This window comes from Melanotaenia boesemani, chromosome 18 (assembly GCF_017639745.1).
Source record: "Melanotaenia boesemani isolate fMelBoe1 chromosome 18, fMelBoe1.pri, whole genome shotgun sequence".
NCBI lineage: Eukaryota > Metazoa > Chordata > Actinopteri > Atheriniformes > Melanotaeniidae > Melanotaenia > Melanotaenia boesemani.
Window position 1 is genome coordinate 10,079,398 of NC_055699.1, and position 26,679 is coordinate 10,106,076.

At 39.0% G+C, this 26,679-nt stretch overlaps 2 protein-coding genes across 2 annotated transcripts; one reads left to right on the forward strand and one right to left on the reverse strand.

Annotated features, from left to right (window-relative positions):
- Positions 1–180: 180 nt before the first annotated feature.
- hacd1 (3-hydroxyacyl-CoA dehydratase 1) lies at positions 181–15,611 on the reverse strand. The gene is made up of 7 exons (XM_041968597.1): positions 15,389–15,611; positions 9,323–9,440; positions 9,225–9,243; positions 9,033–9,121; positions 6,583–6,704; positions 4,392–4,570; positions 181–1,466 (listed from the first exon to the last, which is right to left on the reverse strand). The coding sequence occupies exons 1-7, from the start codon at positions 15,505–15,507 to the stop codon at positions 1,384–1,386; spliced, it is 729 nt and encodes a 242-aa protein (XP_041824531.1). The 5' UTR covers positions 15,508–15,611; the 3' UTR covers positions 181–1,383.
- Positions 15,612–19,052: 3,441 nt separating this feature from the next.
- LOC121629085 (transmembrane protein 236-like) lies at positions 19,053–26,542 on the forward strand. Its single transcript, XM_041968596.1, has 4 exons — positions 19,053–19,324; positions 23,138–23,210; positions 23,865–23,988; positions 25,845–26,542. The coding sequence occupies exons 1-4, from the start codon at positions 19,053–19,055 to the stop codon at positions 26,540–26,542; spliced, it is 1,167 nt and encodes a 388-aa protein (XP_041824530.1).
- Positions 26,543–26,679: the final 137 nt, after the last annotated feature.

The following is a 26,679-nucleotide window of genomic DNA, read 5'->3' on the forward strand; positions in this document are numbered from 1 at the left end:
TTCAAACCTCAATGAACTGAAGCAAGGTTTAAACGAAGACTAGACCACAGGAGCAGATGATACTTTATGTCCTGATATGTAAAACCATAGAATTAAAAAAAATGCATTTTCTTTTTGACTTGAGTGTAATATAAAGAATACGTGGAGTTAGTGTGAAGTTGAGCAAAAAACTCTCCTTAGTGCTGTAGAATTGAGTTTATTCATTTTGCACAAAAAAGGTTTTCACATTTTTATTATTTTTTTTCCTTGAAAAACATTTTTCATTGAATTTAACATTAAATTTCCTCAAATTATATGCAAACTGTTGATTCTCCTAGATAACCATGGGCTATGTAGTTCATCAACTAACATCCCTTTTCAGTCATTTCACATCCTGCTTTCCTGCTTCAGGTCAACTCCAATCACAGTCACTCCTTCAGCTGCACAGAAGATTGAAATGACCTTACGATAGCACCTTTAGTAGGAGGGAGTGGAACTACCTTTCTATCATGGACACCAGGTTATTTACGTTAAAAAACAGACAAGACACTGACTGAAGACTGCGAGTGCTCATACTACAGTGACCTACAGAAAACGTTTCCGCTTCTGTAAAGATGAACGATCTTAAGATGCACTCTTGTAAATGAACTTGACACAGTAAACATTGAAAACATAAAAAAAATCAGGAGCTGTGCCAAGCAGACTGTGTTAAGTTTGAGCTATGTTTGCTCTTAGTCATACAGTATGTGAATAAATTAAGAAATATGCTTCTTATTAACTGCTCAGTTCACATTGTGTCATGTACACATCAGGTAAAACAAACATACACAAAAGCAGCAGCACATTGTCGAAATGCAGATTTATTGTTGAGGTATGATAAAATTGAATATCCTCTCTTTTGAAACCTTTTTTATGCAGCCACATGGCTGTATGTGTAAAACATAAATAAAAGCCAATTGGCTGAGCAGGGGGACTCGGAGCGAACAACTTAAAAGCTTCTTTCCATATTTCTTTTCACATTTCTCCATCAGGGTGCAGTTGTGCGACTCAGTGCTTGTTTCTCTTCAGTGCAACCAGAATTAAAGCTGGTGGGTGAATAAAGGACTCAAGAACTCTCAGCGCTGAGACATGAGGCCAGGCTTTCGCTTCAAGCTCCAGCAACAGCCTGTAAACATCTTGCCAGATTACCATTCAAATAGGAATTGATCCTGCTCTCAGAATCAGGTGTAATTTACTCTGATGAAGTCAGAGTTGGAGCTGAAGTTGGAGCTCTCGTCAGCCGGGTCGGCAGCTGCTCTTCGGGTCCCGTGCAGTGAAGAATGTTAACCGAAAGGTGAGAAGGAGCGGAGGTGAGGGTGATGTGGAGGCAGGCTGGCTCAAACAAAGGTGTAAGGTGGTGCTCGTCTAGTCGTCCTTCTCCACTATGACTTCCCCGTGAAGCACCCTCCTCCTCTGCCGCAGCATGTGGAAGTAGAGCTGAGGAAACACTGCGAGGAACACATACATCAGTAAGAAATTCCAACTTTTTTCAGAGTTGCAATAAGGGCAGAAAACATTAAACAGAACAGAGAGATTATCAGTGGTACCCAATCAGCAAAGACCTGCTGCAACATGAAGAAATGAGAGTTTATAAATGGCATGTGGGTCCATCCATCACACAGAACAGGGGTCTACAACCTTTACAATCCAAAGAGCCTTTTTTTCCTCAATCCAACTATACAAAACTCCAAATGTTAACAGACCTTTTGAAAAAAGACAACTTATAATTTTTGATAAATGTCTACTATAGGAAATTTGTCATTTTTTAATAACCACATTTTTATTTTATTTTTAGGTTTTAAAATAAAATAAAAACATAAAACTTTTTCAAAAAGAGGATAGACCAACTTTCTTCTATGGGATGTAGATATTTGTGGAAAATTATGTTTAAATAAAAAAATAAAAAGCCCATAGTTTCCAACCCTAATGACAAGAAAAATAGATTTTAAAAAACAGTGCAATTATTTCATGAAAAGAACAGAAAAAATGCTTAAAAAAAACTGCATTTGTTATTATAACTTTATTTAAAAACATTAATTTCTTTAGCATATTTAGCCATGTATTGAGAAGGATTGTAAAAAGGTCCAGAGAGCCACTTGTGGCTCCTGAGCCACAGGTTTTAGACCCCTGGTTTAGAACCCTGTTATTTTCTGACTGCGAACAGCAGATCACAAGCCACTTCTAAATCATTCAACATGTCCTTTCAAATTCTGCACCACATGCCACAGTGCAATATTTTTTTCTATAAAAGGTTGGGATGCTGTTAAATGCAACACTATGCAAATAATCTAACCCACAAGGAAAATAATAGTGCAAAGGCTAGATATCAAAATGCTAAAAAAAAAAAAAAAAAAAAAAAACGCTTTTGTCCAAAACACGTTTAAAAAAACTTACTCATATTAACCACTTTGACTTCACTCATGCTTTTGAACAACATAACTCCTTTGTCATATTTGTCTTTGCTGTGGCTCAGCAAACAGAGAAAAAGCACCAAAATCATTTCAATCCCAGTCTTCCCTTGACCACCTTGGATAAATTTTTAACCCCATATTTTCATATACTTATGTCAACTAATCAGCGTGACACTCATCTCTAAGTTGCTTTGCATAAAACAGAAATGTAAACATAAAAAATGAACAAATATAAATATAGTTTTCTCTTAATAATACATCAAATGCTTTTGGTGGATGACAGGTTTGGACTCCAGGCAGATCAGTTCAGCACCTGGATGTTTACCCTGTAGCCATACTGTTGAAAACCTGCAGAATACCTGATAAAATAAGATTGAACTGATGTGTTGCAATATAAACAAACGCATATTTAATATTAAGCATTAATGGTTCCTTCATGGATACGAAAATATGGCCTTAAGTTCTCTTATCTGATGGCTGTATTGGCACCTTTTTATTTGAATCATCAGGATGTTGTACTAAAGGTGTTGGCTGGTGATCGGCTGAGACGCTAATAGTGCTTAAGTCGCCTCCTTAACAAAACTGTACCGAGCTGTAACCACCATTTCAAAGAGTTGTATAACTGTTTGGGATAATGCCGTGGGCTCACCACCTGCAGGAAGGGCCATAGGGGTTGGGTGCAGTGTGAGCTGGGCAGCTGCCAGAGGCGGGGACCCTGGAGGTCTGATCCTCGGCTGCAAAAACTAACTCTAGGGACGTGGAATGTCACCTCTCTGGTGGGGAAGGAGTCTGAGCTGGTGCGCGAGCCTGAGAGGCGCCGTGTACGTTGGGGTTTACCCCGGTGGACGAAAAGGTAGCCTCCCTTCGCCTTCGGGTGGGGGGACGGGTCCTGACTGTTGTTTGTGCTTATGCACCAAATAGCAGTTCAGAGTACCCACCCTTTTTGGAGTACTTGGAGGGGGTGTTGGAGAGCATTCCTTCCGGGGACTCCCTTGTTCTACTGGGGGACTTCAATGCTCACGTGGGCAATGACAGCGAGACCTGGAGGCATGATTGGGAAGAACGGCCCCCCTAATCTAAATCCGAGTGGTGTTTTGTTGTTGGACTTCTGTGCTCGTCATGGACTCTCCATAACAAACACCTTGTTCAGACATATGAGTGCCCACCTGTGCACTTGGGACCAGGACACTCTAGGCCGCACTTCGATGATCGACTTTGTAGTCGTGTCGTCGGACTTGCAGCTGCATGTTCTGGACACTCGGGTGAAGAGAGGGGCGGAGCTGTCAACTGATCACCACCTGGTGGTGAGTTGGCTCAGATGGTGGGGGAGGATGCCGGTCAGGCCTGGCGGACCCAAGCATGTTGTGAGGGTCTGCTGAGAACGTCTGGCAGAGTCCCCTGTCAGAAAGAGTTTCAACTCCCATCTCCAGCAGAGATTCAACCATGTCCCAGGTGAGGCAGGGAACATTGAGTCCGAATGGGCTGTGTTCTGGCCTCTATTGTCAAGGCGGCCAGCCGCAGCTGTGGCCGTAAGGTTGTCAGTGCCTGTCGTGGCGGTAACCACCAAACTCGTTGGTGGACACCGGCAGTGAGGGATGCCGTCAAGCTGAAGGAGGAGTCCTATCGGGCCTTTTTGGCCTGTGGGACTCCAGAGGCAGCTGATGGGTGTCTGCGGGCTAAGTGGAGCGCAGCTTCAGCGGTTGCTAAGGCAAAAACTCGGGCATGGGAAGTGCAATCCTGGGAGAAATGAGAAGCAATTTTGGCTGATATTCTCTGCTTTTTCTGTTTATGTTTGGAAAACAGCTTAAATCTCTGTTTTTCTTTTATTTTCTTTTGCAACAGTTAAATTGGTTCCTAAAACTTTCTTTGTACAATTATGAATTCTAAACAAGGTGTAAAAGATGTACAAATAATTGCAGTCTGTAAGGTAGTATGAAACTACAGGCCAGAAATTCTCCTTACGTGGGATGTAGGACAGCATGACAATGATGAGGCAGTAGTAGTAGTCAAACGACACGTTATACTTGTTGGGAAGCCTCGTGGAGTACATTCCAGATCTGCGCACAAATGGCAGAGCAGCATAAATGGTGAGCAGCTCTCCAACGACTCCCAGTGGATACAAGACGATAAAGAGGTTGTATCTGCAGCAAAAAGAAAGTACAGAGCAGTCTTTTTACATTCTAGCAGCTAAAACACCACAATCTTGCTGTCACAGTGAGAAGATGCAAATACACTCACATGCATGGTCAGAATGAACTTCCCAACTCTTTTCAGTTTTTATATATATTATATTTTTATATAGAACACTGATATAACTAGATCTAACGTAAGTCATGTAGCCAGTACAGAAAGTTAAATGAAAGTTAAAAAAGAAAAAGGTTGGAATAATTTGTTTATGCTTTGACCACTGAACTGAAAGAAAATCCTACTTGTTTAATTCATCTCCTTTAGGCTTGTCATCACCAAAGCTAGTCAGAACATTTAGTCCTTAAAAGCATCAACAGGTCTAAGATAGGTGAAAAGTGAAACTTTAAAAACAAGAATAATAAAGGAGGGAAAAAGAAGGCAAGGTTTGAGGGTTAATTACAGATTTAAATCAACAGAAAAAGACACAGTTCAACTAAGAAAACTAACTCTTTGGTTCCACTTTTAATCTATTTTGCTGTGCAGGAACAAAGCAGCTGCACAGGAGGAAGCTGCAGCAGTGATGACGTGTCATGACTAAAACTTGGAACAGAGCACAAGGGATTTGATTTGGCACAATAATGTAAGGCGCAAAGCTGCGGGATCAGGCTGTGCTGTAATTTAGGCCGCAGGCAACAGTCAGCAACATTAACTACACAATCGGTGGACGCACTTTGTCGATTTAGCACAGCGATCCTTAAATGCGTGCTCAGATTGTCTATAAATGTTTAATCACAAATCTATATATAAACATAATTCAACAGAAAATAAGCGGCTAGCTGTTACTTTCAACGCTTTGTAAACACTTCTAAAAATATACCTAACAAATCCAGACAAAACTAAAAGGGTTGGAGGGAGCAGCACTACACAAACTAAAATAGTCTTACTTTGTCTGTAAAGTCCTGTCGCTTTGTGCATGTGCAAAATAGTGTGCAAACTTTTGTGACACTAGTGCTCTCTAGTACAGCATAGGATGCCATGACTCAGGACTCCAGGGTTCCAGCCTTTAGTCAGGACTGCCGCAAAGACTCTGAAGAGCGTCTCGGCGGATGTGAGAGAAATGTTGGGTGAACATTCCATGACCAAAACAGATGGTCTTAAAAACAGGAGCAACTGAACATGAGCCTCTCTCTGGGGGCCTGGTCTCCTCCATGCTTAAAGAAAGACATTAAGGGTGGGGGGCAGGGAGGAGAGCGCAGCTCCGAGCGCAAAAAAATCGAGATCAGAGACAAAACAAAAGCTGGCTCAGGTCTAGATGGACTCCTGAGGATCACATGACATGTTAAAATGGTGGTGATAATAAAAAAAAACTTTGTGCAATGTGCAAGTAGCCTATGTTAGCTGAAACACTGAGACAGACATGTCTCACTTTATAAATGAGTTGATGTGCACAGTTCTGCAGAAGTATGAAGCCCTCTCTGTGCTGTAAGATGCCAAGTCTGTGTGTTGGACAGCTTTCAGTGTGTACAGCTGGCACTCCTCCAAACGGCTCCGATTTCAGGTGGGCTACTGCGAGGGCAGACCGCCACGTCACAAGTGCAGCAGAATGCAGCATGATGTCACTTCAGCTGGAAAACTTTAACTAGGTAATGCCTCAATTTTATGTTTTATCTTTAAATTGTTAAGGACTTGTATTTCTAAAAGGACTTTTTTGTTATTTTTAACCTTTGAGAACAAGTTAAAACTCATATTTTTGACAAGCAGTTAATCTTTTCTGTTTAATTAGTGTATTCAAAACCCAGTTAGTACAGTACTTCCACTCACTAATAAGCTTTAATGAAGTGTTAATCAATAAACACACATGCATTCCCTCTCTGTGCAAGCTGTCAGACACTTAACACACACAGGTTGCACCACTTCCTGGTGTAAAAGCTGGTCTCTGCTTGGAGAGGGAATCACCACATCAGGCCGACATGCTCACACACACAATGTCTGGCTTTCTTCAAGCCACAGCTAACAGCATCTCCACCTGGCCCATTTGATGAAGAACGGCAGGTGGTTGAGAAGGTTGAATGTGTAGTAGGAATATCTGGTAATCTCTGTCATCGTCCACACAACCAGGAACAGGATTACACTTTCTTCATTCTGGATCTTTGGCAAAATAAACAGACATAAGTCTGCAAAGCTGCTGCTTTTACAAGTTGTGTTGTGTGTGTACTGTGTGCAAATGTTTAGTTTACACAAATGAAGTGGCAGATATAAAACAAGCTCTGTCTTCATACTGTAATAGTACTAGGACTGTGCATCTTCACTGGTCTCACGATTTGGTTATGATTATCTTGTCAACAATTTGATTCAGCGATGCATCATGATGCATCACTATGTGTTGCATCCTCAACTTTGTTTTTTACTGCACATTTCTAATTTCTTCACAAATGAATACAAGCAGTCAGATAATTATAAACTCTGATTTATGAAATAATTATAAATAAACAATCTGAATGTCCTGATATTGACAAACATCATAAACATGTACACAATGTTATTTTTAACTTCATTATTGAACTTTATTGTTCCATTAAGGCTGAATAATTAGGATTTTTTTCCTTAAAAATAATTTAAAATGTTCTCATTTGCTGCAAGGGATAAAAGGAAGCTTCCCTACAAACAATCTGTCTCCTACATCAACAATGTCTTTGTCAAGTTTTTCTCCTTCAAAATAAGAGTTCCGTGCCAGAATAACTTGGGTGCACATTGTTGCTCTTTTCTACTTCCTGGTTCCTTATCCAATCATATGCGACTTCCCACGGTTGCCTAACAACAACAAGGCAGCGTCTGGTATTTTATGTCGGCAAAAGAGCAGCAGCATGCAGCTAGTAAAAGAAGCGGACCAGAAATAGTTTCAGAATAACATAAAAAGCCTCTCCATCCAGCTAAAAAAAAGCAAACGACCAAAAACGGAATATAATGAGGATGAATATTGGAGAATCTTTTGAAAGGTGGAGAAGTCTGAGCTGGCAAAGTTTCTCCTCGACAGGTAAGCACCGAAATTTTGCTTAAATTAACCGAAAAGTTTATCTTGATTTACAAAGATTTTAGTCCAATTTATTTCTCGGCACTCATTAAAAGAATTTGTGTGACTGTATGGATGTATTAGTGGAGTAAAATGGTGGCCTGTTAGTTTACAACAACAAATGTAATGATGTTTGGGCCAAGTGAGTACTGTGTTTGTCCTTATAAACTTATGAAATTACTATCAAATTAATTTATTAAGTGAGACTAAGGGAAAACTGGCGCTGCGTGGTATTTGTTGATTAATGTAGCGTTTGTTTACGCTCTATTTTATGCTAATGCAAATTAGCACGTGAAATTAGCGCTAGCATTGCAAAGCATAGCAACTTACTGCGTGTGTGAATCATCTTCGCTCCTCATCATGATGTTTGCTGGCGCTATGTTCTCTGCCCTCCATAGACTGTATAAAAGAACCGTCCTCTCACAAACCGGCAACGTATTTGAAACTGTCTGAGGGGGAGAGGGGGGAAGAACGCCCTCGTGTTTTTCTCTTTCGACTGCAGTTCTGATTTGAAACACTAGATGTCAATGCTACTTATTTTGCCTTTAATGCAAAATCAAGAAACAACATTACTATATTGTTATGTTCTGTTATCAAAAATGGTTAAGCAGCCCGCTAGTGGTGAGATTTCTTGCAGTAAAGCATTGTGTTTTGTTCCTTTAGTCTTTCTGAAGTCCGTTCAAACAGAATATATAAGTTAAGATGTATTTTCATGTTATACTTTGAATGAATGAATGCTTTATTTCGAATATGTGCGAGTAACACAGGAAAATAAACTGAAAAACAAACAAAACAAATGATAATAATCAAAATAAAACAAAAAGAAAAATGATAAAACAAAAATAACTTTATGGCCAGAAAACATTTGCCTCTAAGTATTCTAGTCAATTGTAATTGAACACAGAGAATATTGTTGAAGTGAACATTTGTTGATGGACAAAGCTGTTTTAGTCCCTTCAGACCGCTAGCTGGTCAATGATATTTTCCATAGATGTTAGCCTTAGGCTAATTTATCGGTTTTTAAAAATTTTGATGTGCAATGTTACGTAACTTCACTGAAATAATTAAAATATTTCCAATGAGAGACTGGTGTAGTTTCTGTATGCTTAGTTTTACAGTTTCCTTAAATAAAAGTTTCAAAACAGATTTTGCCTTGGATCTTTCTAGGGAGACTTATTTATTTGGCGAGCTGTTGCAGCAGGCTAGAGTGGCCGCAGATTTTTATTATAACCAATTATGTTTTATTGCTGCATCGATGCAGAATCGTCTACGTCCGAATCATAATGCATCGTAGAAACGACTAAATTCAGCAAGCCTAAATAGTGCCCTCACTGGGAAGTAAAAGAATCTTTTCTTGAAACTGAGCTTTTTTTTTCATGTGAGTGTGTAAACTGGAGCAGACTCACCTGTCTGATGCTGTTGGTAACAAACCAAACCATGAAAATCCGCGAACACACTTGAACCCCAGTTACAATCACAGAAGTCCTCACAATTCCTGCAGCACAGGAAAAATAAAAAGTAAAAAAATCAGCACCTTCAGATGTTGAAATGTATGAAAATGAAAAATTTTAACAAAATTTAACAAATCCAACACACACCTATAGCACAATGTCCCACCTGAAAGACAAAGTACACAATAGGTAAGAAACAGTTGAATAAACATGTCTTTTTTCTCTCTCTCTTCTTTGAGTCTTACCTCAACTAATGCAAAAGTCTGGAAAAACTTGAGGGTTCTTGCTATACTTCTGTACAGACCCTTGTGTGTGCCTTTCTTGATGTAGAACCGCATCATTGCAATTGCCAAAACCAGCCACCTGCAGGAAAAAAAAAACAAGAAATGTTGCAGACACTGATTTGTATGAACAAAAAAAGTTGCTGAAAGACTTAAGAGCCTGTAAAGGACTGATGGCGTTTTCATAAATTCATAGAAAACCAATGACTACTGAGCGGTGAAAGCTCAACAGCTGCTTTAATATCAATAAATGAGAAATAACAAATTAACAAATTAAGATATTTTGCAGCAGTTTGGAATTGACACAAATCATGGCATGCTTTTTTTTCCAATAAAATCAACCTTTATTATCAAATTGGAGACATTTTACATTTTACAAATAAACATGACATCATACAATACAAACATAATGACCTCATATAGACTTGAAACAACATTAGAGTACAGGGAGTACATATTAAATATCATAAAAAGCAAAGCTTGGCAAAAATAACTACAAATTATTAACCAAACTAAAGAATACAATATATCAGGATGCATAGAGCTAATTATTTGAATTTGATTGAATTTCCCTTTGGGATTAATAAAGTATTTTTCATTCATTCATTCATTCATTATCTAGTAGCTAATATGATATCATAAGACCGGATGTCTTGAGAGTTTTTTGTTTTTCTAAATTTTACAGTTATAAAAACATTTAAGTTCCTGAAACATTCATTTGTTAAGCCATCCTGTTTCTCTTACAGCTGTCCATAAAGCTACAACCCCCGGATAAGGAATGGAAGCAACAATCCTTTTTTTTTCAGGAACTGGGGTCTACTACAGTCCCGTTTCCTTGGTTACCATGGGTGTCCGAACCAGCATGCCCCTACCCACACACACATGCAGCTTCACTTGACAGAAACAGTGACAATGCTCACGAATAACTAAGGTAATATATAAATAAAAATATAAATAATAAAGAGTTGGAAAAAGAGGAGGGCTCAACATGCAGCATAAATGTAATCTATGAGCAGCTGTTATCTTATTTCTTTTATTATGTGTTTTCCAAATCATCTGCTGGCCTGCCTTAAATAAAAAAAAGTGTTGTAATTACTTTGTGTTTAATTTTGTATTTCATACAACACTGTGATTAAATAATGAAGATATTATTGGTAGAATTTTTAAGAATGTTACAAAAGTAACTAAAAAATTACTTTTAACAGTAATGCATTACTTTTTGGTTAACAAATTAACTGATAGAATGAAGTAACTCGTTACGTTTTTCAGTAACTAGCACAACACTGGTTATAATACAATAAAAAGATACTTCTAAAATTAATATTTTAGTAACTAATAAATAAATGTGACTTCATCACAGCACCCATTTAACCAAAGTATAAAAGATCTGACACCATTTCTGGTGTTACACATACAATACTGTCCATTTGTCCCATTTGTGTCATCTCCTTCATAAGCTAATTCATTATTATTGAATTACATCTCTACACTAAGGTTCGGAAAACCAGCTGTATAAAACCAATAATATAAACAAGTAATAAAAATCATGAGGTCTGCATAATCATGAAATTCATGCAATAGGCTACTTCATTTTCTTTCATTGAAGAAAATTAGATCTTTCAAGTTGATTTCTGCTTAAAGAACCTCAGAGCAATACATTAGAGCAGTGGTTCCCAACCTGGAGTCTGGGACCCTGAGCAGAGGGCGTCCCCAAGGCTTTGAACATTCAGAGCTATTGTGATTCATGTCCACACATTGTCCCTATTTCAAAACAAAAAAAAAAGAAAAAGAAAAAAGTAAGGCATGTTGTTGATTTAACGTTGGCTTTATCGAAGGACAGGACTCGGCCAGAATACATTATTTTTGGGAGAATCTCACTTTTGAAAGCATAAAACCAAGCATTGTTACAACACGGGGTGGGGCAGGGAAAGTCCATGGCTTTTTAGTATTTGCAAGAAGGGGGACCCCAAGGAAAATATGTTGGGAACCCCTGCACTATTTCTTCATTTACATGAATTCTACAGGCAGACAGAACCCTTAAAAACCAACAGAGGCAGAAACTGTGGGCTTCTCTTCTACTATGAAGATGAAGTTTTCCAACCTACTGATGCCAAGTCACTGAAGAATTTGGATATCTTAAGTGTCTTTGGATGACACTTTATAAATCAAACTGAATGTAAATTAAGTGAATGTCACACTGCTCCAGAAGTTCCTCATTATGGAGTTTTAACGCCTGGCAGAGGCTATACCATTAGGGCTGCAACTATGACCATTCTGATAGTCCATTAGTCATCGACTATTAAAACGACTAGTCGACTAATCGGATTATGTATCTCATAAATATTAAACGGCTCTTATTTCACTTTCATCTTTTAAATCTTTTATAAGGTTGTTATGTAAGTCCGATGTGCCTCCTCTTTAAATGTTCGAGCCTTGCAGACGTACGTCCGACACACGTGACGTCACGTGTGTCGTTATTCCCAGAAAATACAAAAATGTGTAAATTGGTGGAGCCGTGAGGGTGGGACTGTGGAAATGGGGGTGGTTGATTGACACCCATCAAACTCCGAGCTGCCTGTAGCTACGAGCTAACTGAGCCAACTCAGATCTAACATGAGCTAACTGGCTAACAAAGGTAGGTGGGCTAAAGCTAAGGTGCACTGTTAACCGGCTGTTAGTGCTACATTTTCCCTTCTTGCCACGGATTTTGGATACCTGTCAATCAAAAGGACCCGCCCCTAATTATGCCAAATTTCAAGATTAAATAACATCTAAATGGATGAGTTATAAAACAAATTCACCCCCCTCACAGTTGTCATGAAGGTAAACTTGACCTATTAATCCTAAAATGGTTTTTGTACCAGGCTTTAAACATGTTTATTTGCGCTGTGAAGTTGGTCTTTTTAACATGGGAGTCTAAGGGGATTCACTCCATTTTGGAGCCAGCCCCTAGCGGATGAGGGGTGAACTGCAATTTTTTGCACTTCCGCATAAGCTTCACATTTTATTGCCAGAGTTTGCCGCTTGGGCTATACGTGTAGCAGGACTGCTGCATACCTGACAATCAAAGCCAGTAGAGACAGCAATCAATGGTCTAAATATTCGCTGGTGGTGACTGCTTCGTTAAAAACTTTATAAAGGCTTAAACTGAGCCAAACTCATTAAATCAGATGTAAAGCACGGGAAGAAAAAATGTTTGTCAAGATTAAAAACATTTAAGTGATGTAAATTAAAACAGAATGCTTTGATCTGTAACTAACTAAACCCTAAAACTAACTGGAAACTAGTACAAAGAAAAATATTACATGTTGAAATTGATTTTATTTTTTTCTCTTATCCATTTTGGACAACTGGATCACAACTGGATCACTTGGTGCCAGCATCACTTTTCCAAAAATGTTTGGACAGAACCATGATTGTCACCATGTTGCACCACCTCCCTAAGGTGGCTGAGAAGTGCAAAATACATGTACATTTCCAAAAAACACTTTTAAAAATTAAAAAACAAAATTACATTTAGAAAATGCATTTACATTTGGAAAACAAATTTATATTTTAGAAAACAAATTTACAAAATATTAAGCACTTGTATAACTAAAGCTGGCTCCTAACAGACTAATACAAAGTAACGAAAGACAGAAATGACTTTCATTAAATTGTATTTGTGTTTTACCACTTGTAGATTTGTCTCTGCACTTTTACAAGTGTTTGTTTTGTAAATTTGTTTCCTAAAATGTAAATTTGTTTTTTAACCACTCAGTCAGATGTTAGGACTAAGTGGTTAATCATGTGAGCTATCAAATGGGCCATTTTGCAGTCATCCACTAAGTGTAACACTAAACTGTCAGAATCCTTATAAATAAGGGGGATAAAGTGGTTTTTGGTGGATTATGTTCACAGCTGTGACAAAGCACCTACATGCCCAAAATAAGCTTCTGTCAGGAGATAATGCCAAATTAGTTTTTTTTTTGTTTTGTTTTGTTTTTTTAAATAGCACCTGTAATACCTTTGTTTCTGGACACCTGATGATAAAATTCCAAATGCCAAATTCACACTTTTAATATGGCATAAGGAATAACTGTTGTTTCTACATAAAGGGGTTAAAAATATTAAAGCTTTCATTCCATGTATTAATGTGCATTAACGTGTTAAGTTTGAGAGCCCTAGTTTTTTCACATTGGTATCGTACTGGAACACTTTCATGAATACATAGTATGGGTACACACACACTGTATCGGGCCCAATACTGGTATCTTTGAATCCCTACATGGATGTCAGCATATGTTGCTCTAAAACCTGTAAATGTATTTCAGCATTATTAGTATAAGTTAACCATCACAGCAGCGCACTAATGAGGCTGCATTACATCCTGGATGCTGTATTTTAAACGGAATACTGACAACGAATATGTTAGTGCCTCTGCTACTGAGACCTGAGGATATGGGTCTATGATTAAAAAAGTAATAATTATAATAAAACTTTTGATTGGTTAGACAACAGGCCAGATTTTCACTGGTGGCATTTCTGCATTTTGTTTACTTTTTCTTTACTGTAAATGTTTAACCTGCATTTTGTGAAGGAACGGCAAAAGTTTTGAGAAGTGTTTCTAAACTGAGCTGGAGTGAAGTGCTGCTTGAAACTGTCAAGAATAAACATCACAATTTATTATTATTATTCAGACTCACCCCACGTTTACAAAGGTTTCTCCGGATTCAATGAATCTTGACATGTTAATTTACTTATTAGACATTACAACCCCCACCTTCACATCTTTTAGAGTGGTCAGAAGTATCTTCCTCTCGCTTTACTTTTGAAATAGTCTTCTTCTGCAATGATCTTTTTTAAAAAAAAAAACATGTTACGGACCTGCTGTCAATCAGCCCAAACTTGTCTTTTGTTAAAACCCTTTTTAGACATAGTGTTCACATCAATACTTTTGAAACACACACAAACAAACATGTCAGTTTCAACATTTGCCTGCTCACAGCCTATAATCCTAATTTTGTACTAAAACCCTGCGTTGAATTGAGAAAATGTTTAAATGTTTTGTTCCTTTTGATTAGAATCAGCTAATTTGGAGCAAGTAACAAATTAAAAGAAGTTGTTAATCACTTGGCCCATTTGATAAAGAACAGAGAAAAAAATCAGCATGCAAATGTTGTGGCTAATAATTGCCCTGGTTTGCATGTCAGTGAGTGATGAAGCCCTAAATGGTATCTTTTATCTTTTAGTGCTGATATATACGATTACTTCGACATAATAAAATGTACTTCATCTATAAAATGTCTATTGCCAAAATTGCCAAGTAATGTGCCCTGTTTGGTTACCTTTCAGTTAAAATCTTAGTTTAAATCATTTGCACATCATTGCATTCTGTTTTATGAATATGTTACCTATAATTCCAACAACAGGGGTGAAAAAACTGACAGATATTTAGTTCAAGAGGGCCACATGCCCCACAACTCTTTAAAAAAGACTTGCACGTCTCATCACACCATATCTGGAAAGCAGCTAAAAAAGATGGACTGGATAGTTATATTTTGGAATGTAGTGAGTAAAAAAGTGTTGTTAAAAATCTGCCCATTGAGCACTTCACAGTCCCAGACCTGAGCTCCAGTGTCAGCAGCGCCCTCCGGCTATACTTATCACTGCAACTGTGGGACGTACTGTGGGCCTCGACGCTAACACCATGCAGTCAGCCCTATTTGGACACGGCTTCAGCGCCAGCCTGTCACTTCAAACCGACCGCCATTCATTCATTTTCCAACACACACACAAACCCCGCTTCCGTTTTTTTAAACTAGCCATCTCTATGCTATCAAACTTCTCGCGCAAGTTTGCTCCAACTCCAGCGCCGAGTCCGAGAAGCCGCTAAATCCAGCGAGCTGAACAGACACTTTAGGCTTGACACAGACACACGCGCGCGCGCACTCAGTCCTATAAACAGCAACACACGCTTACAGTTTTTCAGGGAGCGGCTAACTTATCTTTCTTATTAATAGGCGCCGGGGGCGGAATAAACGCACATACCCGGCGGTCATGGCGATGTTGTAGAAAGTGAGCCATGCGGTAGCGAGGGCGCTTTTCGTTCTCTTCTTGTTGTTGTTTTCCTTCTCCTCAACCGTGCCGTCCTCCTCGCTGGACGCCATGGCACCGGGGGCAGGGTGGGGAAGTCAGGAAAGGAGCTGACAGCTGGGGCTGGTAGGGAGGGGAGCAGTGGGGTCATCCATCCATCCATCTATTTATCTGTCTATCTGCCCACAGACCCCCACCTCTCTCACGGGATAAGTGCAACAAGTGCGTGGCCTGCCGGTGGACCTGGGACTAATCAGCAAAGGCAACTTGTGAAAGCTTTAAAGATGATTAAAGGGAATTATCATTTTAATAATCAATTAAATAAAAGGCCCCTATTCATTAGTCCAGCTCATGCTTATAAGCCCTCACAAAGGCAGTTTAAAAATATTATAATGTGGTTTTCTGCTTCTGGGTAACTATTAGGGGACATGGGACAAGTATCAGATTGTGTTCAACAGGATTTTAAGCAAAGTTTATACCATAAATTCAAACAAAATGTCTCAGAAACTGTATGTGACAAATATGTCACGTCGGGTTGTTATGGGTTAAAAATGTTGCACTTAAGACTAAATAATAAAAGATTGTATATATATTCCGATTCAGGGTTAAATTCCAGTTCAGGGGAAGCTGATGACAATCACAGGCATTATTATAACCCATTATATGGAAATAACACTTTGACATGGCTGAATAAGTAACTGATTAAACAACTAAGTGCAGGTTGCATGAGAACATTTACCATGCAAACCACTGACAACTTTAAAACTTTTCAGACATGGCTCTATAAATCTTGTTTTGTGTCCAACATGGCTAAATGTAAATAAATTTAGTCAGTTTCAGGGCAACGTCAGAGTATGGCATCCAGGGAATAACAAATAAATACCAGCCACTGGCATATTATCTTAATCCTCTTAGCTTGATGGCAGTCAATAAGCTTAACTAACAAACTGTTTAAAAATATTTTGCCACAAATTAAGCAGCGTTCACTCCTCAAGTGAGGTCACAAACCTTTAGACCACTCCTACAAACTGTGATGTCCAGAGATACGGTATAACAGGAGAACAAAATGAAAATTTTCAGAAGTCTGCACAATGCACGTGCAAAACTGACTAGTCCACTCAGATCTGGAGCCATTGTCGGCCGAACAGTGATAGCACCCAATATTAAGCTATATCGGCAGATAAGGCCACATCAAGTGGTAACATTGGCCAAAATTTGTCTGGTGTGTCTATATTGTTATGCATTGACTTTGCCCTGAACTGACAACATTTTTTTACATTTAACTCGTACAAAAATTTGAAGCAATTTATTTTTTTTTTCATATTTTTAAGCACAAATGGTCCTTTCATATTGTGATGAAGGAATGCTTTGAAACAGTTTGGCTATTCTTTTATGGTGCATATTCCAATGACAGAACAACCACTCGACTATGTTTCCCTGCAAACAGGTTTACAGCAACTTCGCAAACCAGGAAGATAAAACAATAACATACAGTGAGAAGAAGAATTGTTTCTATCCTATTAATTTCAGAAATATGCATAGATACACACACACACACACACACACACACTCATATATATATGTATGTATATATATATATATATATATATATATATATATATATATATATATATATATACATATATATATATATTCATTCTCCGTACCGCTTAGTCCATTAAGGGTTGAGAGTAAGCTGGAGCCTATCCCAGCATTAACAGGTGAGAGGCAGGATGCACTCTGGACCAGGGATCTCCAACTCCGGTCCTCGTGAGCTGCTGTCCTGCAGGTTTTAGATTCTACCCTGATGCAACACACCTGACTCAAATCACTGGGTCATTAACAGGCTTGTGCAGAGGTCTGTTGTAGTAGGAGACATCTAAAACCTGCAGGACAGTAGCTCACAAGGATCGTAGTTGGAGACCCCTGCTCTGGACAGTTCACCAGTCCATCGCAGGGCCAACACATAGCGTACAAACAACCATTCACACTCGCACACACTCCTATCTCAATATCTTATCTGCTAAAAGTGAAGTGCAAGTTGAATAGGGAAGATCTGTTCTTTCTTCATTCTTTTTCTTGTCATCTAACATAAACTTTTTCTATTCCTGCAGATTTAATCTCTTGGTCACTTTTGCTTTACTTAAAAAATATTTCAGTCAGCCATCTCTACGTCATTTCTCTCATTTAATAATATTTTTGCCCACACCCTTTGAGCTAATCACCTCAATAATCAACTTTTGGGGTATTCGGTTATTGGTTCATAGTCTTTAAATATCATTGCTGATATTTTTCACTTTGTTACTCCCTGCAACCCACCTCCTCCCCATCTCTTCCTTAGCCTTCTCAACCATATCCATTGCAGATATTCATGGGTGTCTTCTTTCCTATGTATTATTTTCATTTGCTTCCAAGGCTTATGTCGCTTTTCATTTGACTTTGTGTTTGCAATACCTTTTTTCAATTTATTGCTTAATCTATAATATTGTAAGAATTATTTCTAGGAAAACAATATCATTTTGGCATATGAGCTCTATAGCCTAGGGTACACTGTTATTGAGCTTCTCCACTTTCAGACATTTGTTTGAAGTATCTTAACATGGAACAGAAGAGGGACAGTGTTTCACTCCTGTACAGGTATCAGTCTGTACTGGACTGAGTGCTGCTGTCATGGAGGAGCTGCTTGAGAAACCGCATCGCTGCAGAAGCTAAAATTAGCTCTCCTTATGACACCAAGTAGAAATGTATGTAAACTAAAGACAGCACCAAATATAGTGCAGACTACCTAATCCTAAACCAGTTATTTGATCAGGTATTCATGTGTCTGAGGTCTGCAGCTGCACAATGTCCAGCTGTTTCAGGATGTGCTCTCCTTTCTAAAAATCACCACCTTTAATTTGCATGGATAGATTGTGACATAACTAATAATGCCAATCTTCTGAAAGATTTCAGCTTTTTTGTTTCCTATGAAAATGGTCCGATTACACTGTCAATAACAGACACAATAATGGTGAGAAAGTCCATGGAATTAGCAGACAAAAGGTGGTGAGAATCAAGACTATGCTACTTCTGATGTTTTACAATAATCACGTTTTGCCACTAGGTGGCAGCAGACAAACATGAGAAGAGCCTGTAGGTACCATGTCTCTTAGGTTGATACTACCAGTTCCTGGATGTTGGCTTTATTGTATTAGTTGTAATTCTACTTGTGTTTCCATGCTTGAATGAAAAATGTCCCCAAACAGAATTTTTTGTGATATGATATGATGAAATGGGATTTTTGCCTCTTAGCAACTGACTGGGATACTTTTTTTCTTATTTATTGTAAATAGTCTCAGTCCTTGAGGATGCAGAGTCAGATAAACTTTGTTTGTATCATGTGTAAAAAGAAAGTAAACGGCTTGTCACATTACCGTCACACCAAGGTACACAATGCCTAGTGCAGTGTAAGCAGATGGGTGAGCAAAGAGCCAGAGCTGTGGTGTGTGGAAAATGCTAGTGGAGACAGACAATGCAGCAGTCCGAGGCCTGACCAGCCCTCAGAGGGACAGGGGTCGCCTCACTGCGACAACAGCCCCTGTCTCCCTCCCTTCTTTCTCTTTTTGTGACCTGTCGCAGTATGGGCTCAGGGAGGACGCTGAAGTTTGCTGTCTGCGAGGTGTTGCAGTTTGCAGGCCTGTGTGTGCCACTCTTCATCGTCATGCAGAGGTTTGCCATCATCATAGCAAAGGTCAAAAACTCCGCACAGCCCCCAGGTGATGGCAGCACGGCTTACTGGCTGATTGTGGCCTCCTCCATCGCTTACGTCACCTCCACTGCCCTGCTGGTCTGGGTACCCCTGAAGTATTTGGTCTTTATGAAGAAGAAGCTTCTCATTGGAAGGAAGAAGTGGTGAGTTTCTGTGGACCCAACAGTGGAGGTCCTAGCTGTGTGTGGTTCTCAGCTGGGATCCCAGTGCAGCACTTGGAGGCCTGTAGCTAGTTTTTTAAGGAGGGTCTTTTTGGACTTTAATTGTTATAACCCACACATGACAAAATATTACCCACAAGTATGTATTTTTATTTGTGTTGACTTCTGTCCTATTTGTTTGTTGATTTTTGTCCCAGTGGTAAAAAAACTATCAGAAACTGTACAAGCCAATCCACTAATGAGTCCAACAACCCACCAATATCTCAAACTATAAATGTGTACTTGTGTGATGTGTTATGTAAACTTGTTTTCACTAATGTACAAAGCGATTTACAAATATTAGTAACTGACTTTGTAAACATGTATTTTAGTTAAAATGATACCAAATTTTACAAATGTGAATGTTTTCTCCACTGTAATGCATTTAAGTAAAATATGTGTGAACCACTTCCTGTTAGTTTGCAAGTCATGCTACCTTTGTGACCTTCCTTCAAAGTGATTGAGTAATTTTATCAAACAGTGAGCAGGCAGATCTGCAGACAAAATTCACAAATATTAGATGGAGTTAGTGCTACACTAGCAACATAAACAGATGAGGACAGTGTTGTAAAATAAACAGTTCCCACTCATCCAACCCAGAAAAATGAATCCTACCAGCCGAACTTTATGCTTACAAGAAAATCTAGTCATTCTACATAATACAGTTTCTGTTGTTCATTAATTTAAATTTTTAGAGGGGCCATTTCATGCAGATTGTGCAAAACATTTTATGTTCATGCTGGGTTCTAATTCATAATATATGAAACGGCAATGTTAAGTATATCACTTAAAAATGGCAATCATCTGATTGAAGTGTAAGTAACTTTCTTTCAGCTAATTTGACAACAAGGTTTCCAATTTAAATTTAGAAAATTATCTTGATATGCTTTTTCATATTTCATAAATATGTGTCGTAGGAGAAATCATGTGCATTCCATCATAGCCCAGCTGTTCAGAGGCAGGGGAAAACAATATATTGAGACTTTATGGAAGAAGAAAAGACAGCAATGCTAATTAAGTTGGCACTGTGTCAGATATGTTAGATGGAAGCCTTGGATTTTGATTCACAGAAAGCATATTTAATATACTGTATTAAAATCACAGGGACTTGGTTTAAAGTGATATTACATACATTTCCAAACTTGCCAAAAACTGTATATCAACACACTGGCTGCTTTGGACACCTGGCTGACTCAGCAAAGACCCCCCAAACCTCACATTATCAGAAGAAGCAGGAAAAGAAAGAAAGAAGATAAAATTCACGGTGCGGAATTCTGCTTAGTTCAGTAGTGCCGCTTCAATACAGACAATCAGTTTCAGTATATTTTCAACATGAAATTTGAGAATATTACATGTCACTGTATGTAATAATATATATTTAGTGTTTCCAAATATAAATAGAAAGAAACATGAAGGACAAGTACGTCAAAATCTACAGATTTCCTTTTTGCTCTCTGTTTTAAAAAGCTTCAGGTCTCTTGGTAGAGAGCTAACTTTTTATTTAATATGTATGGTGGAACAAAACGTCCTGCTCTCAGCCTTTGTTTGTATCTCAATCTGGACATGTTTGAAAATGGTAAATATCTAAAGACTTAAATACCTGCTACACTGAATTCAATTTAATGGATGAAGTTAAATATGTTATGACTGTTGTTTATTAATTATTGTCTCTACATTGCTTTAAAAACTTATCTAAATTATTTTTTCTGTTAAAAATAATTTAGACAACCCTCCCTGTCATTGTGAGTGTGGAAATTCTCTCAGTACAACATGTTTGCATACAATATATTCATACAATATTGGTGTTTTATCAGATACATGCACTGAGAAGAACAGCCAGGTTATGCATTGTGTGGTTGTTTTAACCCCACTACAACGTCAGAATATCAATAGCTTCAGCAAACGTGATCTCTGGCCTCAATTGAGCCCATCAATGGACCTGCTACAGTTCGCCTATCAGCCTGGTATTGGGGTGGATGACGCCGTCGTCTACCTCCTACAGAGATCCCTCTCTCACCTGGAAGGCTGGGAGCACTGTGAGAATCATGTTTTTTTATTTCTCCAGTGCCTACAACATCATACAGCCCATCTTAAAACATGGATCCTGGAATACCTCACCAACCGACCACAGTATGTCAGGACACAAGACTGTGAGTCCGACAGGATTGTCTGCAGCACAGGGGTCCCCCAGGGAACAGTTCTGACTCCCTTCCTCTTCACCCTCTACACTGCAGACTTCACACACAATTCAGCAAACTGCCACCTACAAAAGTTCTCAGATGACTCTGCAGTCGTCGGCTTCATCGTAGGCGGAGACGACAAAGAGTACAGAAAACTGATCCAGGGTTTTGTGTGCCGGTGCCAGCAGAACCGCTTCCAGATCAATGCAGGGAAAACCAAAGAGCTGGTGGTGGATTTCCACAGGTGTAAACACTCTCGTCCGGCACTGGTGAACATCCAGGGACATCGAGTGGGTGACATCATACAAGTCACAGAGTGTTCACCTGAACAACAAACTAGGCTGGACAGACAACAGTAACATACTGTACGAGAAAGGACAAAGTAGGCTGTATCTTCTAAGGAGACTAAGGTCTTTTGGAGTGCATGGGACACTGCTGAGATCCTTTCTTGACTCTGTGGCGGCATCAGCCATCTATTATGGTGTGGTCTTCTGGGGGACCAGCATCTTGACTGCTGACAGGAAGAGACTGAACAAACTGGTCAAGAAGGCCAGTTCTGTCCTGGGATGCCCCTTAGATCAGGTGGAGATGGTGGTGGAAAGGAGAATGATGACTAAGTTTTCATCTCTAATGGAGAAAATGTCCCACCCCCTGCAGGACTTTTTAACAACACTGAGCAGCTCCTTCAGTGACAGACTGCTTCACCCGCGGTGTGTGAAGGAGAGATATTGCAGGTCCTTCCTTTCTGCTGCTGTCAGACTCTACAATCTGCACTGCTCCCAGTAGCCCACACAGTCACAATGGGGGAAAAAATAACACACACAGATGTGCAATATCAGTACTATGCAATAATGTGAATTCATCATGTATATATGCTTTTTATAAATACTCCTATATAGATTTTTTTTTTATATAGACTTTTCTATATAGTTTTTGTTCTGTACAGTTTTTCGTTCTTATCTCAGTAATGCTGTTTTTTTGCACTGGTTTTACACTATCACCTTTGCTGCTGTAGCACCGAAATTTCCACATCTTATCTTATCTTAAAAAGTGTATACCACCTTTTCACACAGCTTAATTCCAGCTTTACTCTTAAACATTTTTTTGAACTGCAGCCTCCTCCTGATGATGTTTGAATTAGTTATGTGTCACATTTGTGTATTTAGTTAGCAAGTCACTTGGACTATGCAAACGCATTGTAAGAAAGTGGCAACAGTCACGTATATCACAACTGTAAGAAACCTGTTTAATGTGTACTAATGGTGTACTTATGGATCCATAAATCCATATATTTCATATAACACAGATATGCATCTTCATATTAACGTATACATAATCGTGAATCAATCTGTATGTTTGTGGATTTGATTTTACGCAACAGTGAAATATTTGCTCATGTAACAAATTTGTTATCTCATGTGGGTTACAGCTATTTCAGTCCAATAAAAACTTCCAAAGCTTCCAAAAACTTGACAGCATTTGGCATCTGAATACCATGACTTAGCAAGTCCTGTGACTGCTTTTGTCCTTTTCTCTTACTTTTTGTTGTCTTTCCCTCCTTTTGTACATGTATCAGGAGACCTGTGGCCCTCGTATACGTGATTCTGTCCACATTACCCTGCTTTGCCTTTCTCATCGCTAGCTCTGAGGTACAAAATGCAATAGATTTTCTTTTCATATGCTTAATTTGTTACATTTGTTTATCTATGATCTGATTGTGGCCTGTATTTCTAACAAATTCGTCCGTTATTGTTGATCTTTTTCAAATAATTTGAGTGATTTTTTTTCCTTCAAACACAAAGCAAAAAAAAATGCTATATTCTAAAATTTAAGCCTTTAAAAAAATGAGTTCCATTATAAAGTGAGGCTATGATGATTTGTGAGAAACCCTTTGGTTCTCAGGAGAGAAATATGCAGCCGAATGGACAAGGAGCTCCTGATAAGCAGCTTGGATCCTCTTCCTGTCCATGCTGTCAAATCATCTGTCCATGAAGCACATTTTCACTTCCTTGTTGGCTGCAGTCCAGACCCTATTTGCTGTTTTATGTAGCATCCTCCATAGCCCAAGCTGACCTGTTGGCCCTTGCTTATCTGGTCTCTCTTCCATAAGAGCTGTAAATTCTGCTAAGATTACCAGTTTGTCTGCTTTGTTCTGTGTCCTGTTGGCATGAAATCCTGACTCAGGCAAATACCAGAACTGCAAGGGATATATAATAGCTCACAAAGTTCATTATTGTGGAAGTTGAGCAGTGGGTTCAGGCCAAATGTATATTTATCTAATTAGTATATCATTGTTTGTCCAGGTGCAGATAAATAACAGCATGAAACATGATACATTCACGGAGCTCCCAGTATCACTTGTCCTCTTCTCACTCATCTGTATCGATGTTGTGGAGAGGATACGCCACTGCAGACTGACCGGGCAGGGTGAGCGCAGCTATGAACACACTACACAAATTACTCACTGAGAGCTATAGATCCTGAACTTTCCTCTGCCAACTTCTATAGACATACCAGCCTGGTTTTCCACTGCAGGAGCTTGGAAGCAACAAACATAGAACTGGTCTCTATATCATTTATCCAGATTAATATAGTGATCCAGTTTCAACTTCTCTTTTTCTTTTGGCTCTGTTCCCATGAATAAACAATATCAGCAGGAAATTTTCTCAGTTCTCAGAAATCTATTGCAGGGGATTTTTAGAGTTAAGTAATTTTCTTCTGTATAACGAACAATAAGAAACAATATTTCTTAGAAGTCAGCTGTGTCATGAGGCTTTGACCATCAATAAACAGCAGATTGTGCTTTAGCAGGCAGCTGTATCTCCTCTACAATCTTAATCCCACAAATATATAAAATGGAAATCATTTGTACTTTAACAGCACATGAAATGTTGGAGTTTTTGTAAAATGATGTGGCCATTTGACTTTAATATCAAGAACATGCTTTAATAGTTGAAACATGTTGAGAGTTGCAGTTGAAACTGAAGAGACTGATGTTGTGTTTGAAGCGAGTCAGTTTTGCATCTGTACTTCTTGGCACAATGCTGTCGTATTAAATGCAGAATATGGTTTAGTGTTGTTTTCATATTAAAAAAAAAGGCCTTTTCATGAGAAAAATTCTGTCTGGATGGTATCAAATGCTTGGAAACAGGTTTCCTCAATCCTGGTCCTAGAGGGCCGGGGTCCTGCTGGTTTTAGAAGTTTACCAGCAGCAACATACCTGACTAAAATAAATGAGTGATTAGCGGGACTCTGCAAAGTTTGACATCAAGCTCTGCTCAAGTCTTAAGCTGTGTTTCCATTACAGTTTTTCACAAAATAAAAGTGATATTTCTAAAATTTCGACAAAGTTCAATTTGCAGGTGTTTCCATTTAATAATGTTTAGCACATTATTCTTGTAAAATCTCGTCCCGCGAGACTTCACTTTGAGGAGGAAGGAGTTTTCTAATTCTTTGTAAAACTCTACATTTCTCTGTTGTTGGCTATCAAGGATGGCAGTTATATATTTTCTTTAGTTATTTGTAAAAAGATTTCCATCTTCTCCTGCGTGGTCTACTCTTACCTGCGCCATCTTTATTTGAAATTAACTGGTCACGTGACCCCATACGTCACCTCCGGTGATGTGTAAATGCAAAAAAGGTGTTTCCATTACACTTTTGCAATATACTTTTATATAAACACGTCTGAAAAACGACCTCATGAGAGATTAAAAATGTTTTAGCACTATTTGAGAGGGTTTTCGAAATGTGGGTGTTTCCATTGCAAGTTTTTTATTGCAATATTTAGGTTTTGCACAATTCTAGGAGTAATGGAAACTTACCTATAGTCTGAGTCAGGTGTGTTGCAGCAGGGAAACTTCTAAAACCTGCAGGACACCAACCCTTAAGGACCTGGATTGCTGATCCCTGTTTTAAAACCTGTAAATAACATTGTGCAATGGTGTTTTCAACAGACGTGGATGTACACCAAAGTTCTCTTTTCACATTGGTTTATCTTAAATTACATTGGGCTTACAGACATTTTTAGAATTTTGGCATCTTATTTTAACTGCATTATTTTTAACCTGTATTCCTGGTCGTATAGAATGATTTCTGTGAAAGAATATTGTTTATTAGTTGTGGCACTTTAGGGACTGCTTCAGTTTTTCAGTGCCTGTGTCCTAACCTTTTTTTGATATATTCTTTACTTTCAGTTAAATATGTTGCTTGATGTTATGTGAATGATTGCATTTTATTTTTGCTGTATAATCACATTTGCTTGTCTTTTCTTTTTGTCTATGCAGCTAATGACGTGGAAAGAGATGCTGAAATCCCTTCCACTGTCCTTACACATGTAGAGCAGGTGACACCAGTAACTTCCATCACTCCAGCTGTGCCGGGGCCAGCTGTGCCCGGTCAAAGTGTGCCCACACCGATGCAACCTGGGGCAAGCCAACACAATGACAGGAACCAGAATGGAGGAGGAGCCCGACCAGAAACCAACGGAACAGTCCCTGGGATACCAGCGACACCTGGCAGGCCATTCAGCATCTCTGGACTGAGTTCTCAATCAGCAAGTTCCACAGCATATCGCATATCTCCGTACGCCTACACTGGCCCTCTGAGGTTCTTGTGTGCCAGTGATGCCCGTGCAGATGTGTTTGTGGACAGCTTTATGTTCTGGATGGATACAGTAGAGATGGTTAGAGTGGCAGGACACCCTCTGGTTTACTACTCAGGCTGGGTGTTCCCTATCTACATCTTCAGCTACGTGTCCTGCCTACGAGTGGTGGTCATGCCCCACAGCCCCTTGCTGTCCTCACTGGGAGTGGCCCTGCAGGACCTACCCTTCTTCTTTGTTCGTGTTGGCCTCATTGCCGTCTTTGGCTTTGTCACACCTGTACTCTATCTGATGAAGAACCTACTGGTCTGTCTGGCCTTTGTCTATTTCAACTTTATGACCAAGTTAAGGGTCTTCAACACAGAAAGGATGTTCTTTTGAGATCAGCACAGTAAAGACCAATAGTGCAACACTGAAGGAGGTGGAAAAAGACACAAACAGGAAATGCAGCCTGATGGGATTCTGAAGGTGGTTGCATCAGCGCTTTTTAAGCTTTAACCTATTAAAGAGCATTTTAG